Source organism: Amblyomma mixtum, chromosome 10 (genome assembly GCF_055824585.1).
Source record: "Amblyomma mixtum isolate Tamu chromosome 10, ASM5582458v1, whole genome shotgun sequence".
Classification (NCBI taxonomy): Eukaryota; Metazoa; Arthropoda; class Arachnida; order Ixodida; family Ixodidae; genus Amblyomma; species Amblyomma mixtum.
Window position 1 is genome coordinate 177960229 of NC_143021.1, and position 12539 is coordinate 177972767.

Here is a 12539-nt window from a genome sequence, read left to right on the forward strand (position 1 = left end):
GCACACATTTACGATAACGTCCAAAGAGGATTTAATTTGTCCAGTCCACAGAGCACTTCGCCTTCTTTGGCAACAGTCGATCCCAGCAAGCCGGGACAAGCCCGTAATGCATTTTATCGACAGCAGCGTCCAAAGTACCTCTTTGCATAATAGCATGCAGCACCCTACTCGCACAAGGGACCGTGCTTTCCGTGAGATCGATTTCCTCTCAAACTTTAAAGCCACCGTGCCAAGCACAACCTGTCGCTGCGATCGACTGCCACGGTCAATGCGAGGGCTAAGGCGCGACCCAGCCCATACTGAAAAATTTAACGCGTCTTATGACCGACTGTTCTTCTTTTCGCTACTGCCAGTGGAGCATTCGCTTAGGTTAAAGCTCTATTTATCTAATAGCGGTTTGTCTGTGACGGTTTTCAGTCGTATAGTACTGCATCAAAGCGTAAGCACGAGTAGTTAGAATAACATTATGTCAACGCGTGTTATACATGGCCCTCGCCGTTATTAGGCCGTGGACTTAATCACGTTTCTGTTCAGTCTTGAACTTATGTGTAGGCCGCGTGGAGGTTACGGGAAGTTATGTTAATGGCAAGACAAAGGAGGCGCATATTAGGTAAGTGGAAGTCCAGCCCTTTGATTATTCTGCGTTTCTCGACGTACAGTCGGCGAAAAAAGTCTCTGGACCGCATGCGCTGTAAACAAAGGCGATAGCTCCGTTATTATTTGCCGGAACGAGGCCACACTTGTGGAACTGAAATTCAGAATCCTGTTCTTTCACCTCCACAAGTGTGGTTTCCAGTGGATGGATAACAACAGAACTATCGGCTTCGTTTAGGGTGCATGCGGTGCAGAGACTTTAGTCCTTGACTATATTGTACAGATGCTGTTAAAACAAATTTTAAACCATTATATCTATTGTGAGCAAGCAACCATTCGTCTTTACAAAGGATTCAACGCTGCCATTAAAGGCAATGTTTCCTGCAACTTTCTAAACTTTACATCTGTGGACGCCTAAATGGCATGTCATTGCTACCACACATAAATAAAAATGCTTTGCAAGCACTTCCTATGCGTCCTCTGGTTGGCTTAATGTCATTACTTATAGTTTAATTTTATAATTTCTGTTACCACTTCTGGCGTTTCTATTGTACTTGTATCTGTATTTGCATTTATTTGTATCGTTATTTGTATTGTGCATTGTGTGTATTGTAGTTGTGCATTGTGTGTATTGTAGTTGTGCATTGTGTGTATTGTAGTTGTGCATTGTTGAGCGTTTTGTCGCTAGTTCCGGTGTTTTTCTCCCATTATGTGAAAAGGAGCAGTCGTCACCACAATCACGCACCAACATCTCTTTTTATGTCCATGTCAATAAAAAATGAGCGATTGTTTTGTTATCCTAGACTGCCGCGTGATATGGTAGTAGACTGCTGCGCAATGCTTGAAAAAAATTATGAGCTGGAGGGAAGATACAAAATCTCTGCTGTTTGCCTCATATAATCTTCTTTCACATTTGTGAGTAGGCTCATCAATGAAGTCGTTGCCAGTTCGTGACCCATCTGCTGTTGTCTCATGACAGCGCTGGGAAAACGACCTTCATTGTAGTATCCCTTACCAAATTATGCAAATATCTTTGAAGTTCTTACCTCACTTCTAGTGAAAACTCCTTCCATGCATGTCACTTTCGCAAAAAAAAAAGTTCGCGACCCCTCTTATCATATAACGTCAAAAGGAGCTCATGCAGCGCCATATTCGCATATCCCGCACGCATTTGGATCCGTAATCGGGCTAGACTCATAGTAAGGTGGAATTGTTATTGGCCAGAGTGCATGTGCTATCGGGTCGTCATGGTGACAAGACGACAGTCAAACCAATAGCCAATAAAGTTCTGGTATTACATGCGAAGTGTTTGATGAATCCGTCCACTGTTCCCTATCACCCTGTCTTCTCGTAAGAGCCGCCAACAGTCCACCTGAAAAGTGCTTATTCCTGGAACAAAACAGTCGAATAATTGCCGGCTCTCGCCCTGTCAAGGTCCTTAGTTAACGACTGTTGTAACCGAGCCTTGTTGATTAAAACGACTTTCATTGTTTATCTAAGAATAACTTAAGTGGCATGCGCTTCGAAGTGTGAATGTAGTGCACACAACGCGCACAGCTTTGTGGCAAAGAGCGAGTGCTTGTTAGCCCAGGACGTCTACGTTATGATCAAAGAACAAAAACTCCACGCAATCTGCTGGCCGCTGTGATACTCGTTGAAGTGTACCATCAGAATGAAGTATACGAAGAAAAGCTTTGCAAAATCTTGTAGCCCATGATTACTCACACAACGACACAAGGCCTACTCTACGTTAATCTTGATCTGTGGAAGCTAAGCCAGAGTTCATTCACAGCAAGGACCACTAAAGCAAGGACGCACGAAGAATAGCAGTCGTCTTCCGAACAAGAAATGACTAAAATGACAAAACGCAGTGACGCGAAAAAGTGGAAGTTGAGCCGCAGGGCACCGTGCCTCTTGAGATTGCTTGAAGGTCTCGCTCTTACAGGACATTGGTGACTACCCAGACAGCCGACGTGAGCTTTAGAACGTCCAGCAAGTTTAGATCCACCTGAAATCACTGGCATACTTGTTCGCGAAAGTCACAGGCCGTGTTCCCTTAGCCCGATTTGGATCCCGCCACTTGGAACCATCACTGGCATGCAGTGGCACATATGTTTCCTCGCATTCTCGAACACTTGTTGCAAGAAGTCACGGACCATGTTCTTTTAGCTTCTGGAAGCAAGTTTGGATCCACCTGGAACAATCACTGACGTGTGGCGGCTCAGCCGTTTTCTTTCACTCTAAAGTACTTGTTGCCAAAAGTCATGGACCATCTCCCTGTAGCTTCTGGAAGTAAGTTTGGATCCAACTGGAACAATCACTGATATGCGGTGGCATGCCCATTTTCTTTCACTCTTGCGTACCTGTTGTCAAAGGTCATGGACTGTGTTCCTGTAGCTTCTGGAAGCAAGTTTGGATCCAATTGGAACAATCACTGATATGCGGTGGCATGCCTGTTTTCTTTCACTCTTGCCTGCCTGTTGCCAAAGGTCACGGACTGTGTTCGTGTAGCTTCTGGAAGTAAGTTTGGATGACACTGGAACCATCACTGACGTGCGGTGGCACACCCGTTTTCCTTCACCCTCGAGTACTTGTTACCAAAAGTCACAGACCGTGTTCAAGTAGCTTCTGGAAGCTTTCATTACGCGCCAACCAGCGGCGAAGTTCGACGCACAACGTCCAGCGGTAGTTGCACCCACGGTAGCTCTCGCGCTGCTACCTGGCGATGGCAGAAGCCATGATGTTGATACCCCGAAAGTTCTTCTCCCTGGACGTGGAAGCACCGTTGGTGAGAGTTCCGTTCTGCTTTTGCAAGGGCCTGTCTCGTTGGCTGACCGAAGGCACGTTCTCGCACACGGCGTCGTGCAGCACCTCCATGAATTCGGTGGCTCGCGCGGCCGTGCCCTGTCGCATCTTGGCCCACCCGGCCAGTGCGGGTCGTTGAATGCCGTCGATGGACAGGGTCTGGTGGCAGAGAGCGCTGGTCAGTCGCCGTATCACGTTGCGCCGCTCGGCGAGGGTCGGTAGATTGAGGCGTGCTATGAACCTCACCAGGTACTCGGTCGTGAACCGGGTTGCCTGTAGGGAAGAGAAGAGTAAATGTGCCATTTGTATTCAGGAACAGTCTATCGTGCCCGGATATATAATCAAGCGCTAATTGTGGAGTGCGTGACTTTAGAGACATTTACTGCCGCCCAGTGAGCAACCTTGGCTGAGTATTCAGGTTCTATTCAAGCGGTCCTCAACTGTCGCTCAATAGATAAGCGTCTCGCGTCAATGTGGCTCAGGTGTCATTGTCTCAGTTCGTTCTTTTGTTAAACCCATGCACACTGACGCTGCCCAAAACAAAGTCAGAATGTCATTTAAATTCAGGAGGACACTTAAAGTGCCGGTGGTAATTTAAGTGTCCTCCTTCCCCTAAAATAAAGCGTTCTTGTTTTACTGGTGGCCACTTTCCAATATTAGAACCAAGAAACCGAATCCCTCTGTACTATCGGCAGCCCCTGGCCATAACTGTTCAAAAGAATGATTAACAACCACTCGAATTCCCTTCCTCTGTTTTCGGCTAATATGATACAGTGGTAGTGATAAATATGACAAAGTTGGCGGACGGATGCACCTTCAAAGTTCGTGGTCCATGAATATAGGACATATTGAGATTACGTAACTAAATGCATTGCAATAATTGTTTTATACCTATAATGAAGTCTGTACCCTCCCCCCTTGCTGTAATGCCCTGCGGGGCGATGCAGGTAACTAATAAATAAATAAACTAATAAAAAATTGAGAGGTAAGCAAACTGAGGAGAGCTTATAGAGATATAGGAAGATACCTTCCTGCTGCAATGTACGAAATATGGCTGTATTATTGCTGTTTTCATTGAGGTGGCAAGAGAAATTTCGTGACATCCGGTTGCCATTTTGAAAGCAGATTTAATGTATATGCCGACTGCTTCTTTGCATGCGAGCGCCAGGAATTCGCGTATACGCGCCTCCCTGAACTATGTCCGACCTGAAGTCATCATCGTCATCATCACAGCCTGACTGCTCCCACTGTAGGACAAAGCCTATCCCTTATCTCTCCAATTAACTCTGTTCTTTTCCAGCTGTAGCCACCCTATCGCCGCAAACTTCTTAATCTCATCCGCACACTTAACTTTTTTCCGCCCCCTGCTACGCTTCCCTCCTCTTGGTATCGATTCCCTTATCTTTAACGACTATCGGTTATCTTGCCTTCGCAACAAATGCCCGGCCCAAGCCCATTTCTTCTGGATATCGGCTAGGATATCATTGCTCCCTGACATAATCTTATTGCGCACTCTTAATGGCAAACAGAAATGGTTGTGCACGAGGCAGACTTAAATCCTAAACAGTGCAAAGCCACTGCCCAATGGGCACTGAAACTTCCTTGGACGTCCTATGGACGTTTAGGATGTCCATGGGACGTCCAAGAGAATACCAGTGCTTATTGGGTGTGTACGATGACCAGCAAACTATCCGCCCTGAAACCTCTCAAGCACAGATTGCGCAGTTCACATCGATACGTAAGGCTTTACATACCTTGTTCAATTTAAGGAGCACGGCGACGGGGTTTGTGGGCCGAACGACGACAGATGTCAGATCGTGTTTGCTGAGCACTGGTTCTCTAAGCTCATCCAACCAGAACCATAGGAGGCCAGCTAGGATCGCGGGGTCTTCTTCGACGTTCAGTTTGTCCCACGCGGCGCCCCTCGAGTTGAGCTCGCGCTGGTATTTCCGCAGGCGGGCCAGGAACACGGGTCCCAAAAGCTTGTGCTCCAGAAGCAGTGCTGAGGCAACGTCCGAAGGAGACAGGGCCACGGACGAGCAGGCGTTTTCTTCCTGGGGTTTCGTAAAGTCAGGAAAAGAAATTAAGAAAATTCTAGATGTTCTTGGATCGAAAAGTATATTGAAATAAGCAACACAAGCAGTAAATATGACTGACAAGACTAGCGAAAAGTATAAATTACAAAAATAAAAACTGCAGCGTGGCACAATAAAGATATTTCAGGGAAAACTAACACGGAGGGCCAATGTTAAATATTTTTTTTTCCTTCGTCGCAACTGCCTATGCCGAGACAAGATTTCAGAACACTACAACAGTTCTTGAGAAAATACACAACAGCCTTAGTGCTCTGTCTACAGTACGGATGCCTGCTAACGTGAGTACCGTGCCATACTTGTCGTAGCGCCCAGAAAGATACTGTATAAAGCATGACAAGCTGATGTGTTGACAAAGAATTCAGCTATAAACTGCTTAAATTTAAATTAATTAGAAAGCGTTTATTCTTGCCGCGAAAACCTCCCGAACGTTGAAAGGCGAAGTTGTCAAGCTAGCTACAGGGCATATTTCATATTTCGTTCCCGGATTTACTTGGATAGCCGCGTACTACGAGTACGCATGAAATTCAGTACCACAAGAGCAGGTCCAAAAGCTTTAATCTTTCAGGGGAAACACCCATTAGTACGCGCATAAACGAAAAGCGACATACGTAATGATGCAAAGAACGCAATTGTAAGCCAGGCCCACGAAAATAATAGACGCAGATAAGAAGCAAACATCGCATAGACTTCAGATACTCGGGTCACATGAGCAGTTTAGTAAGTCATGAGAGGAACAGCGACCAAGACAATTCCCGCTGGTCTGTAAAATTTGACTACAAACACCGCAAATAACTTTACTCATGATTCGTTTTATGCCAACAGATAATAGTCCTTCAGATCGTGAGATCTTGATGCTGGCCGTCATCCGCAAAGTGGAGGTGAGGAATAGAAAGAAGAAGGTTTGGTTTGGTTTGGTTTATGGGGTTTAACGTCCCAAAGCGACTAAGGCTATGAGAGACGCCGTAGTGGAGGGCTCCGGAAATCTCGACCACCTGGGGTTCTAGAAAGAAGAAGAAGAAAGAAGAAAGAAAGAAGAAGAAGAAGAAGAAGAAGAAGAAGAAGAAGAAGAAGAAGAAGAAGAAGAAGAAAAAGAAGAAGGAAAGAATCATAGAGGGGAGAGTGAGAAAACTGAAAGAAACACCGAAGCGAGCGTGATGTCTAGTTTGGTTTATTAGGGTTTAACGTCCCAGAGCGACTCCGGCTATGAGGGGCGCCGTAGTGAAGGACTCCGGAAATTTCGGCCACCTGGGGTTCTTTAATGCGCACTGACATCGCACAGCACACGGGCCTCTAGAATTTCGCCTCCATCGAAATTCAGCCGCCGCGGCCGGGATCGAACCCGCGTCTTTCGGGCCAGCAGTCGAGCGCCGTAACCACTGAGCCATCGGCGAGCGCGATGTGCTTGGTCACAGTTTCGCTACGTTTGACTACATTTGCTCTCAGTATGATCTCTGCGGTTCCGCGATAACTTCACTACATTATCACCGGCTAGCCACTCCGCGGTACAAGAGGCGTTTCCGATTATATATCTCCCTACCTTCGCGTTGAGGACGACAGGTAGCTGGATTTCACCTTGCATCAGCGTAACCGTGGTGCCAGTTTTTTTTTTTTTTTTGCAAAACCACTACTTCACGGAGTCAAACCCAACCAAGAATCTTGTGGCTTGCATGACCATGAGGGTGCAGGAACAAACTGAATATTGGCGCGACTGGGTTTCGAACCCGGGGCGGCGCGAACAGATCAGCTTCGCTGGCCACTGCACGAGAGCGCTATGCTATCGCCGCAGCCGATCTCGTCTCGTGCTCAACGGCAACACACTCTCGCGCTGTGCATGGCACATCGTCGTCTTCATCAACCTCCGAATCTGCGGCGCGAACATGCCAAATCAGCTTAACCATGATCAGAGATTAACCTTAGTCTGATATCGTCTCCAGACGTGCCGACGACTCAGCAAAGCAAAACCATGAGCCAACCAGGCTGAACACAGTGCACATTAAAGAGCCCCTGGTGGTCGAAATTTCCGGAGCCCTCCACTACGGCGTCCCTCATAGCCTGAGTCAGTTTGGGACGTTGAACTCCATAAAACCTAAAAAGAAAACATGCTTTCGCACGAATACTCAGTTTAACTACGTTAAAACCCTATCACTTCTTTTGGTTTATCGGTTTATTGGGGTTTAACATCCCAAAGCGACTCAGGCTATGAGGGACGCCGTAGTGAAGGGCTCCGACCTGAAGTTCTTTAACGTGCACTGACATCTCACAGTACACGGGCCTCTAGAATTTCGCCTCCATCGAAATTCAGCCGCCGTGGCCGGGATCGAACCCGCGCCTTTCGGGTCAGCAGCCGAGCGCCGTAACCACTGAGCCACCGCGGCGGGGACCTATCACTTTCTTTCGTCCAACGAACTAACACGCGAGTGGCCATGGGCCATACCTGACGCCGAGCGCGCAGCTCCTTCTGCGAGGACAGCTCCTTGAAGCAGGCGTTCTCGGTGAGGGTCTCTTCGTCCTGACTGCTGCCACCGGCTTCGCTGGCCTCGAACTCTTCGTCCTCGTAGCTGCTGAACTCCGGGCTGTTTGGCGTGGACGCGAAGAGACCAGCGAGACCCGCGATGAGCAGGGAGTCCAGCACGGCGTCCGTGTCCGACGGTTCCTCGTCCTCGGGGGACGGGGAGAGCATGTCCTCCGCGCTGGTCGCCATCGAGGAGCTGGTGGCCGCCGAGTCTCCGCGTTCGCTCTGGGCCGTGGGTCGCCAGCGCTCGTGGCTCACCGAGGAGGAGAGGAAGTAGTTCCAGAAGGGGTCCAGGTCCGTCAGCTCGAAGCTGGGGCACCGTCCCGTGCTGCTCGTGCTGGAGGTGGAACCGACCGTAGTGCTGGAATGGTGGGAGGAGTGAGAAAGGTCAAGACCATGAAGAAAACGAGCCCTATTTCACAAGTTATATTATCACTCCAGCCTAAACAATAATTTCTCTCATACCCCCTATTACTTATCACGCCGTATTGATCATCCCCACTAAGTTGCCATCCCCTTATGCAAAACAGTTTCTTACGCTCATTTGTTCCCCACACTTCTAAGGAATGGAACGATCTTCTTGATGAAATTGTATCTATTCCTGACCTAAACTTTCGCAAAGCTTTGGCTGGTGTTGTATAAACTCTGACGATTTGTTCTGCACTAATGTATTTTTGTATTATCTAACACTGTATACACAGGATTAATCTTTTATATACCCGTTTCCTTTTTCTCCATTGTTCGTTCTATATTTTCTGCCCACTCTCCTCTGCAATGGCTGAAAGACCCTGAGAGTAAAATAAAATAAATAAATAAATAAATAAATAAATAAATAAACACCGGAGCTGGTTTGTTTTCGTCATTGATTTCCCCTAAATAGCTTAACTAGAGATTTTAGTAGATGGAGTATATTGCATCTGTAATGCTGTATAATTCGCGTGAAATGGAACTGCTGATAGCACAGCAAGCTTTGGAACAGAAAATGATGAGGTTAACATCGAGAGACAGGAAGATGGCCATAGGAGGTTAGGGCACGGGCGCAAGTTAATGATGTCAAAGCTGAAGCCAAGATGATGAAATTGACATGGTGGGACATCGAATGACGAGAACAAAGAAATCAGGGTTCTGTAGGTTAACAGAGCCGATTTCAAAGGAAAGTTATGCATCAGGGGGAAGGGGGGGGGGAGTAGTGATAGAAAACTATCGATAGTACTATCGATAGTTAGTACTTTCGATAGTTCTATTGATAGTACAACCGACAGCCGTATCGATACTATTCGTTATATATAGCTCTATCAATTCTATAAAATCAACCATGCGTACCCACTGTATCCTAAACTTATTTTCGCGAGCGTGTGGTATGGAGGTGATGGTATGAGTAACTGATAGGACTCGCCGGTTTTCGCGGCCTACACGTCTCCGAGCTCTGCAGACGTTCCCTACGTAAAGTTGCTGGATAAAATGTTAGCGTGCAAATCTCCTAATTGCGAAGCATGTGTCCGAAAAGCATTTCTGCAGCGGTTACGTCAGCAAGATGACGTCTGCTGTACACGATGGTGTCGTGTAAGCCAGCACAACATGTGTTGTTTGTTCTTTCATCGGATGCAGGTCCAGGAATTTTTCCGAACTGTCCCTGTGCATGTTAAAGAACCACAGCTGGTCGAAATTTACCCGGAGACCTCCACTACGGCATCCCTCATAGCTTGAGTCTCAGGAAAGTTAATTCACATGAGACCGTGAAACCGATCAGGTATCGCATATGTGTTTGGTTATACCGCTCGCCAACAAATGCATAATATCAATATCGTTACTATCGACAGTGTTACTAGAGATAGTACCGCTATCGATAGCAAGACTATCTGTAGCGGTGCTATCCCGAGCAATACTACCGATAGTGGTACTATCGCGAGTAATACTATCGATAGCAACATTATGAATAGTAATACTATTGATTCTGCTATCGATAGTAACACTATCGATATTATTACTATCGAAATTAATACTATCGATTCTACTATCGATAGTATTAATTTCGATAGTAGGCTATCGATAGCTTTTTACACTATCGATAGTTTCAAAAAAACTATCGATACTATCGATCCGATGGTTTTGCATCACTAGAGGGGGGGGGGGGGTTCGTATTCTCATGATGTCAAATGTGGTCTTGCAGTTTGCGGGGAGATATGGCGCAGGACAGGGGTTATTCATTGATTAATACAGGTATTTGCCCTCCAGAGAACTTAGATGGATGATGTGATCACAATTGTGCCTCGAGCTTTTTATGTGTCACAGCCTTTGAGTAAAAAACCCGGCCTTCTGGGGTTTCACTAGTCACCGTCTGTACATGCCAAGGGGGAAAAAATGGGGGGGGGGGGGGGGATCGATGGATCGATTCGACGAAAATGCATGAGCATAACGTGATTTCATAGCACACGCGAGGTTCATTTATTCAGACACCCTCTATATATCCATTTTAACCCACACTAACAGCCACACTCTTTGAGCAAGATCCATCACGTCCGCGACAGACGCCTTTAGACACGCCGAAAGCACATATGGCACTAGCTCCCGCTGCCGCACTCAGTCTTCTTCGCTCCTCTCCCACCGCATTCGGCCCGGCCGCCTCCCCTCCCCCCAAGCACGCGTTCTCTTTTCTTCGCTAGTTCTTTCCTTCTCTCCACTATCGACGCGGCCTCACTCGACGGTCGATTTCTGCCTTCATGGGCCCTCTAATGCTTCACGCATTCAGAAAAGTTAACGCTGGTGTGTGAGCCTCTTAAATGTTCTTCGTCTAATGCCCTTGTCACAAGGGCAGTTTTCCAAGCGCGGAGGCTCAGTGGTTACGGCGCTCGGCTGCTGGCCCGAAAGACGCGGGTTCGATCCGCGGTGGCCGAATTTCTATGCAGGCGAAATTCTAGAGGCCCGTGTACTGTGCGGTGTCAGTGCACGTTAAAGAACCGCAGGTGGTCTAAATTTCCGGAGCCCTTCACTACGGCGTCCCTCATAGCCTCAGTCGCTTTGGGACGTTAAACCCCAATAAAACAAGAAAAAAATTGGCAGAGGCTTAGCTTGGTTAAGCCCGGAAGGTTGCGAAAGCAAATTAAGGGCAAGTTTAGCGACTACAGTAGTGAAAGGCAAAAGCCTGAGTGCTGCACGGAACGACGGAATTAGCTTAAAGTGCTATTGAGGTGTCCACTAAACCACAGAGTTGGTAAGGCGCCTTTCCTTTCCTCCAAATCAACGCAGTCTACAACGCTGTCTATGTCAGAGCGCATCAATGAACGCCACAACAGAGGTCAAGCTAAAGGTCAAACGTGAAACCGCCGGGACGACGCTGAAGGCTCAAAAGCTAGTGCCATATTGCTTTCGCAATAAAAACAAACAAGGGCAGTTTCGATCCTCACAGTGTCAAGGCTCATCGAATTCGGTGCACATCAAAGGTCGCCGCACACTTTCAAGCGCAGTCGAGACCGATTCCGCTTGGCTCGATCACTATTCCTCAGGCGCTCTTGAGGTTTCAAGCAAGATAGAAAGCACGCGTTGACAGTCTTACTCGCACTGGTCATTGAAAATAAAAGAATGTAAAATCACAAATGTTGACGCACAAATTCATTAAAACATAAGACCGCCTTTAGTGCGCCATGCCTGCTACACAAAGGTATATCTTTAAATAATCCCTACGTCAGGCTCTGCCGTTGGTAAAAACACATAGCGCCCCCATGTTAGTCGGTTGACCCTGCAACCGCTTCCGCTGAGTCTTCTCGCTAAATTGACAAAAGTATGTCCGCGTAGGGAAGCCACTGGCAGGACACCACTGGCCTTGCCTGTCCAGTCTCAGCGGACATTAGCGTGCTATGGTTGTCAGTGGTACATTTGGCACCAACCTACGCATATGAAGACAACTTCTCTGAGAACATTCAAAACGCCCGTGTAGCAATGGATGCTTCGATGCTGCTCGAAAACCTCAATGCAGATCGAGCTCAATTAGAGTCGAAAGTTCCCGTGTGACAACGGTATGAATTGCGGAGGTTTGTAACCGTCTTAAGTTTCAAACTAGCGATTCTAGCTAAGAGTGCTAATGAACAAGCCTTAATGAGCAGTTCAAGTGACTGTTTAAGGGGAGGGGCAATCTTAGGCATTCTAAATAACTAACGGGGTTGCACTGGTCGAGGTCAAGAGTGCAGAGAGTAATGACACCACAGTTAAGAAGGTCACGCGCATCCAGTATTTCCATCCATTAATTTTGCTTGATCTTAAAGGGTCAGTCCACTCACCGAGATGAGTGTATAAATAATGGCATATTCTGGTACTTGGCACCCTATAACATCAATAACGAGGGGTCTGCGCCCGGTTTAGGCAGGAATTTATATTTTATTTCGGCGTTAAAAGTCGCGTAAAAAAGCATGGTGGCGACCCCAAACGTTCATTTTGTTCAAGAAAGTGGTAGTCTTTTTTTGTAGAAGCATAAGTGAATATACTACGTACCATTTGTATGCCCCAATGTCAGAGAAACGCACGTTTTGTTCTAGTAA

The 12539-nt window shown here is 47.0% G+C and overlaps 1 protein-coding gene across 1 annotated transcript in view; it reads right to left on the reverse strand.

The window, feature by feature from the left end:
- Window positions 1–1261: 1261 nt before the first annotated feature.
- Window positions 1262–12539, reverse strand: part of LOC149327854 (protein tyrosine phosphatase domain-containing protein 1-like) — a 92594-nt gene continuing 81316 nt past the window's right edge. The window contains exons 10-12 of the mRNA XM_089562411.1: window positions 7930–8368; window positions 5154–5453; window positions 1262–3672 (exon numbers count right to left, since the gene is read on the reverse strand). Coding sequence (XP_089418537.1) covers window positions 3310–3672; window positions 5154–5453; window positions 7930–8368 — 1102 coding nt within the window. The 3' untranslated portion in view covers window positions 1262–3309. The remainder of the gene's footprint in view (window positions 3673–5153; window positions 5454–7929; window positions 8369–12539) is intronic.